The 8,286-nt window shown below is 22.3% G+C and overlaps 1 protein-coding gene across 1 annotated transcript; it reads left to right on the top strand.

The window, feature by feature from the left end:
* The first annotated feature begins 352 nt into the window (after positions 1-352).
* Positions 353-4,473, top strand: LOC112639959. Its single transcript, XM_025415534.1, has 4 exons — positions 353-599; positions 1,390-1,422; positions 3,823-4,024; positions 4,269-4,473. Exons 1-4 carry the CDS (start codon positions 558-560, stop codon positions 4,424-4,426), a joined length of 435 nt encoding a protein of 144 aa, XP_025271319.1. The 5' UTR covers positions 353-557; the 3' UTR covers positions 4,427-4,473.
* The last annotated feature ends 3,813 nt before the right edge of the window (positions 4,474-8,286 follow it).

The following is an 8,286-nucleotide window of genomic DNA, read 5'->3' as shown; positions in this document are numbered from 1 at the left end:
AATAATAGTAAAATAAACATATCAAAATTAATAATATTATAAAATTAGTATAAAATTTTCTAATTTTAATAAAATAAAATGCTTTTTAAAGTTTTTATGTTATATATATTTATTTTATTTTTATACATTACGTGAGATAAAAATGCAGCTTAAAATTTTTATTTAGATTATTGAAATTTTCAACAAAAGCATTTTTTTAATTTTCGCGGAATAGATGGTATATGCGTAGTTCGCGTCAGCGCATACGCAATACGCACGCCCGCCACATCACAATGGGTCTGTTCGTTTTAGCTGCACTGCTGCACTAGTGCAATAAGTTAGAAAGCGACGAACATACTTCACTCCAACTAATTGCACTAGTGCAGCAGTGCAGCTAAAACGAACAGACCCAATGGTACAATATGTTTCGATCACCAAATCTGCACGTGCGTGTATATTCGTGAATAAGAAAAAGTTCAAGAAAGGCAAGTTCAAGAATACAGTGATTATATATTATATATATTATTTAATGTGACAACTTATTTGATGACTTATGTGTATGACAAAAAATTATTAATATGCCAGAAAATATTGCATGTTCCAGTAACCAATCTATTCCGGTATGTATTATTTATCTACATTATATATATTATTATTGCAATCACTTTTATAAAATTTTATTTATATTTTATCAACGCAAAAATAAATTTTATATTACACATGATTTATTATTAACACATGTAGATTTTAACACAAGTATTATTCTTATAGGTTAGGTATTTTTTAAGTTATTTAGCAAAGTTTAATATAAAATTATTAATTAATATTTACATTTACATAATGTATAGTTAGTTTTAAGTTTTCATTATTTTTTCTTCTTCTTTTGAAGTAAAAAAATATATACATATATATATATATATATATATATATTGTGTGTGTGTGTGTATGTATATATATATATATATATATATATATATATAAAAAAAAAAAAAAAAAAAAAAAAAAAAAAAAATATATATATTTTTTTTTTTTTTTTTTTTTTTTTTATATATATATATATATATATAGATATTTTATTGTATGTGTATAAAAATATGAGAACTTTTAGATGGAAAATAAGAAAAAACGTGTTTGAAATGCAATATATCTTTTTAATTGTAGCTTAAGAAATTAACGATATAAATAACAAAACAATAAGATTAACATATAAATATAAGTGTATAATTAAAAATAAACAATGTGTAGCAGATATATTTCATAATTTAAACTTTTTTATATATACATCACTCTGTATACATTATTATACGATCTTACAAAAATTATTTTTTTATTTTGAAGTGTTTTATTATTAATAAGTAAAGTATAGTGTGTTGTACACTTTTTATATATACATATATTTTTTATCCACAGGTACAAGAAAGAAAAAAGAAAGGCCTATCAAAGGTAACAAGCAGACATTTACGTAGAATGGTACATAATGAATTTTGTAAGATCAGAAAACAACAAAATATTAATGAAACACAATGCACTTCTTATGAAATAAGTGAAAATTTTTCAACTAATGATGACACAGATAATATCGATATTTGCAATAATGTACAGATTTATAATAATATAAGTAACTCTCTTAAATTAACAGAAACTAAATACATTAATATTGATAAGAATAATATGTTTCAAACACAAAATAAAATTAGTTTGGCAGACAAGATAGCATATTGGACTGTTACTAATAATATATCACATAATTCAGTAAATAAATTATTAGCAATATTGAGATCAGAAAATCTTCCTCTTCCAAAAGATTGTAGAACATTAGTCAAAACTCCGTTAGCCTCTAATAATATTATAGATATGCCACCTGGTGCATACATTCATTTTGGAATCGAGAAAGGTATATCCCATAAAATACATCAGAGTGTAGTAGAAAAAAAATTGGACTTTCTTCCCCATTAACAGTTATTATAGATGGCTTACCATTAAATAAATCTTCAAACAGTCAATTTTGGCCGATTTTAATGTCTATTGATATTACAGAATTTGCAGAACCTTTTATAGTAGGCATTTATCATGGAATGAAAAAATGCATTTGTTAAAGAATATTTATTGTTAAAAAAAATGGTATTGTTATAAACAATAAATTAATTAGATTACAATTAAAGAAAATTATTTGCGATGCACCAGCTACAGCATTTGTTCTTGCAATAAAGTCTCACACAGGATATTTTAGTTGTAATAAATGTATGCAAAGAGGCAAATATATAAGAGGCAAAATGACATTCCCAGAGCTTAATGCAACTTTACGAACTGACAAAGACTTTATACTACAAACACAGCAAGAACATCATAAAGGTAACTCTCCATTAGAAAAAATTGGTATTGGTTTGGTCAGTAATGTACCACTCGACTATATGTATCTTGTGTGTCTTGGTATAATGAAATTACTTTTAATGATTTGGTTGGGAAAAAAAGGAAAAAAATGTATGAAATTAAAAGATGACAAAATTAAAGCAATATCAAAAACTATGAAAATTTTTAGAAGAGATATTCCTCAAGAATTTTGTCGTTTACCAAGATCTGTAGAAGACGTAGAACATTGGAAAGCGACAGACAATTTTTATTATATGCAGGTCCTGTTGTAATGAAAGGAAAATTGTCTAAAATACAGTATAAACATTTTTTTGTGTTTACACGTCGCTATCAGAATTTTGTGTTCAGTTAAATGTATTAGTCTTAATGTATTAATCTCAATAGATATACCAAATCTTCAATTAGATATTTTATTATAAGATATAAAAAGATATATGGTAGCGAATATATAACGTACAACGTGCATAATCTCCTACATCTTTGTGATGATGTGTTATTATATGGACAACTTGATAATTTTTCCGCTTTTAAATTTGAAAGTTACATGAGTAAAATTAAAAGAAGAATGAAAAATTCAAGATATCCTTTACAACAAATATACAATAGAGTTATTGAAGATAGAAAGTTACTTTATATTGAAAAGATTTATATAATTTTCCATTTGTTCAAGAAGATAATATTTCTTTAGTATGGAATGAAAATGGAAAAACTTATACCTATTACAGGAAACTTACTTATGAGAATTTTACATTTTCATTATGTCAGAGAAATAATTGTGTTCTTTTAAAAAATTTAAGTTATATGTTAATTTCGAACATTTATAAAAATAATAATAATAATAACATAAAAATAGTCGGAAAAATTTTGCAAAATATTTCTAATTTTGTAAAAAAACCTTCATTTTGCTTAGCTATCAAAATTATTGACATTCATGAAATATCAGAAATATTAACATATGATGTTAAAGACATTCTAGCAAAATGTGTAATCCTACCATTTAATAATAATAAATTTGTGGTAATTCCAATATTGCATAGAAATTACTAGTATTAATATCTATTGCATATAAAGTATATTTGTGTAATATGTTTTTAATTATTATAAATTAAATTTTATTATTATGCTTTATAATTCTTTTTTCTTCATAATTTATGATATTTATGATACTTAATTATAAATAATACTGAATTATTAAATATGTTACGTATATAATTGTATATACGTAACATATTTAATAATTCAGTATTATTTATAATTAACGTATACTTATATATAATTTTAATACTTTAGTTAAAAACTACTTACTTTTATTAAAAATATATGTAAAATAATATTTATGTGTTTCATAACAATAGTTTTCTGATCTTTTAAAATAATATATGTATTATTACTATAAAATTATCCATTTATAAGATTGCCAAGATTGAGTAAGTTTGCAAGCATAATTTTGAAAGAAATATGTATTTTCTATAGCAAAATGCATTGTATTCTGTTGTTAAATTTAATGTTGAATTTAATGATGAAGAAAATGAAACATACTCCGTAATTCCAACCTTTTGGTTAAAAGATAAGTACACTTATTGGCCAAAAAAAGATGTACGTAAGTGCATTATAAAACGCAAAACACCACATAATGATTGGACTCTTTATCCAGTTACTATTATTGGTAAATATGGTATGTATTTGATTATATTTATATATTGATAATATTAATTAAATTTTTACACGTACACTCACACACCCACTCATCCATCCACCCACTCACCCACATACAACACACATACACGCGCGCGCAGTAGGTACACATATACAAAAATAAATAGTATTTGTAATTAAAAAACTTCTTATGAATAATTATATAAAAAATAGCAAATGTTTTTAATAGTAAATGTTTTTAAAAAATTGATTGTATATTTCAGATTCATATGAACAGGCTCTACAAAAAGAAAAAATGATGGATGACAAAAATACAGAATCAGAAAATAATTTAGGCCGCGGATTTAGGCAGAAAAAACTTTCACATTTTCTTGCAGAAGAGAATGATAATTTTTATTGTGGAAAGATTAGTTGTCTTTAATTACTATCTTTAATTACTTATTGTTAAGTCAATTTATTTTTATATTGATATTGATAAATTATATAATTTCTATATAATTTTATATAATTTTAGTTAATTCAAGTGATTCAAGTATGACTGATGAACAAGAAAACAGTGATAATTCAATTCCTGATTTGGATGAAACTTTACATGAACAATGTATGATTATATTAATAGACTTTAGTATTATAAACCTTCTTAAATATAAAACATGCATATACATCTTTGTAAAAAAACGTGTTTATTACTAATATATTTATACTGTTTGTACACATACATTTGTAAGACATAATTTGTTTAAATTATATTTTTTGATACAAAAAATTTTTCAGATAATGATGGCAATAAAAGTGTCTATGATGAGATTTATTTAGATATTGATAAAATTCCTGTTGTCATAGATGATACAAGAAATAATACTAATATTCCTACAGATAATAATAGTAAGTTTTATTTTTATGTTCTTGTATGTTAATATTTTAAAGAAAAAAACTTCACTAAAAAAATAAGCAAGATTTTTATATAAATTATTAAAAAAATTGCGCATAAAAATATTTATATAAAAATTATATATAACTTTTATTAGAAGATTATATATTGATACAAAATACATATATGTTTATCAATGTTGAAATTAATTTATAAAAGAGACATGGAGGATACTGAATATTAATATAATAAATATATTTTGTTTCAGTTAATGGAACTCTTAGTTCTATACTACGATATGTTATTGAAATTAAAATTATATGTAAACAATTAGAAGAACGTTTACATATTTTGGAAAATGCTAATCACACTGCAAATACTCATCATAATACTAATATGCTTCCACACTTACCAATGAATGAAATTAATAGAAGATATTAATAATTTTGAAGTCATATTAGCATCAGAAGAGACACAATCACAGTTGGTATGCATTAATATTACTATTTAAACACTTTAATGTTATTTATAACAAAAAATGAGAGATATAAATCAGATATCATTCCAGATATATATAATATACATATATATATATATATATATATATATATATATGTATGTATACACACACGTGTGTGTGTGTGTATTGTATATATAGTATATATATATATATATATATATATATATATATATATGTACACACATATACTTGTTACAAAATAAATACAACAAATTAATTACATATTGTATATAAAATTTATATTAATTTACATGTAAAATTATGTAAAAGATATCTGATAAACATATCAAATATCTTTCACTGTATAAATAAGAACAAATATATATAATTCATAAAAAATTTTGATGTAGGTCAGTATGTTAGTCATGATTAGTGGTGTTACAACAAAAGATGCACTAAAAAGAGCATTACAAAAATTATTTTCCAACAATCTTGCTTCCCAATGTTCTTGGACCGGGGCTAAAGATAATTTTAAATTAAAAGACTTAAAAATTATTACTTGTATAAAAAGTAAGTAACAATATATATATATAGATATATGTATTACTTTATCCAGAAAGTTCTACAAAATAAATATCTTGAAAATGTCTAAAAAACAACGCCCCTTTAATAAGTCATTTCTTAGTCATCTTCTAAAAATATATCTGATACATATTTGTTATATCCTATTTTTCAAATTATATTATTTAATTTTTTTTTAATAAATAGTATGAAAGTGAAATTTAAAATCTCATATTATATATTTTAACTGCTATCAAAAAAACTTGTCCTACTATTACGGAAGCGGAATTCGAAGAAATTTTAAAAACCTGGTTCAGACAAGCTTCAGAGAGCAATTTACGATTAACTCGTGAAAAAGCGAAAAATAAAACGCAAAATAACACAAACAATACAAACAACACAATCATAAAAAAACATATAAATATATATTTTTGCTCTAATTCGAAAAACTTTATAAATTGTGATTTGATTTTTTTTTATTATTTATTATTTGTTTTTTTTTATTTACGATTTTTTTTATCCGAGAAAATGATACAAATAATATTTTGTTCACTTAGTGTTCCAAAATAAATTCGTATCAATTTCTCGGATAAAAAAAATCATAAATAAAAAAAAACAAATAATAAATAATAAAAAAAATAAAATCACAATTTATAAAGTCTTTCGAATTAGAGCAATTTTTCGCTTTTTCACGAGTTAATCGTAAATTAGCTTGTCTGAACCAGGTTTTTAAAATTTCTTCGAATTCCGCTTCCGTAGTAGTAGGACAAGTTTTTTTGATAGCAGCTAAAATATATAATATGAGATTTTAAACTTCACTTTCATACTATTTATTTAAAAAAAAATTAAATAATATAATTTGAAAAATAGGACAAATATGCATCAGATATATTTTTAGAAGATGACTAAGAAATGTTATATATATTTGTTCTTATTAAAGGGGCGTTGTTTTTTAGACATTTTCAAGATATTTATTTTGTAGAACTTTCTGGATAAAGTAATACATATATCTATATATATATATTGTTACTTACTTTTTATACAAGTAATAATTTTTAAGTCTTTTAATTTAAAATTATCTTTAGCCCCGGTCCAAGAACATTGGGAAGCAAGATTGTTGGAAAATAATTTTTGTAATGCTCTTTTTAGTGCATCTTTTGTTGTAACACCACTAATCATGACTAACATACTGACCTACAACAAAATTTTTTATGAATTATATATATTTGTTCTTATTTATACAGTGAAAGATATTTGATATGTTTATCAGATATCTTTTACATAATTTTACATGTAAATTAATATAAATTTTATATACAATATGTAATTAATTTGTTGTATTTATTTTGTAACAAGTATATGTGTGTACATACATATATATATATATATATATATATATATATATATATATGTATATTATATATATCTGGAATGATATCTGATTTATATCTCTCATTTTTTGTTATAAATAACATTAAAGTGTTTAAATAGTAATATTAATGCATACCAACTGTGATTGTGTCTCTTCTGATGCTAATATGACTTCAAAATTATTAATATCTTCTATTAATTTCATTCATTGGTAAGTGTGGAAGCATATTAGTATTATGATGAGTATTTGCAGTGTGATTAGCATTTTCCAAAATATGTAAACGTTCTTCTAATTGTTTACATATAATTTTAATTTCAATAACATATCGTAGTATAGAACTAAGAGTTCCATTAACTGAAACAAAATATATTTATTATATTAATATTCAGTATCCTCCATGTCTCTTTTATAAATTAATTTCAACATTGATAAACATATATGTATTTTGTATCAATATATAATCTTCTAATAAAAGTTATATATAATTTTTATATAAATATTTTTATGCGCAATTTTTTTAATAATTTATATAAAAATCTTGCTTATTTTTTTAGTGAAGTTTTTTTCTTTAAAATATTAACATACAAGAACATAAAAATAAAACTTACTATTATTATCTGTAGGAATATTAGTATTATTTCTTGTATCATCTATGACAACAGGAATTTTATCAATATCTAAATAAATCTCATCATAGACACTTTTATTGCCATCATTATCTGAAAAATTTTTTGTATCAAAAAATATAATTTAAACAAATTATGTCTTACAAATGTATGTGTACAAACAGTATAAATATATTAGTAATAAACACGTTTTTTTACAAAGATGTATATGCATGTTTTATATTTAAGAAGGTTTATAATACTAAAGTCTATTAATATAATCATACATTGTTCATGTAAAGTTTCATCCAAATCAGGAATTGAATTATCACTGTTTTCTTGTTCATCAGTCATACTTGAATCACTTGAATTAACTAAAATTATATAAAATTATATAGAAATTATATAATTT

The sequence above is a fragment of the Camponotus floridanus genome, unplaced genomic scaffold (genome assembly GCF_003227725.1).
Source record: "Camponotus floridanus strain SB8 unplaced genomic scaffold, Cflo_v7.5 scaffold122, whole genome shotgun sequence".
Taxonomy (NCBI): domain Eukaryota; kingdom Metazoa; phylum Arthropoda; class Insecta; order Hymenoptera; family Formicidae; genus Camponotus; species Camponotus floridanus.
The sequence above is the reverse complement of the archived record's forward strand: the minus strand, read 5'-3'. Positions and strand labels throughout refer to the sequence as shown.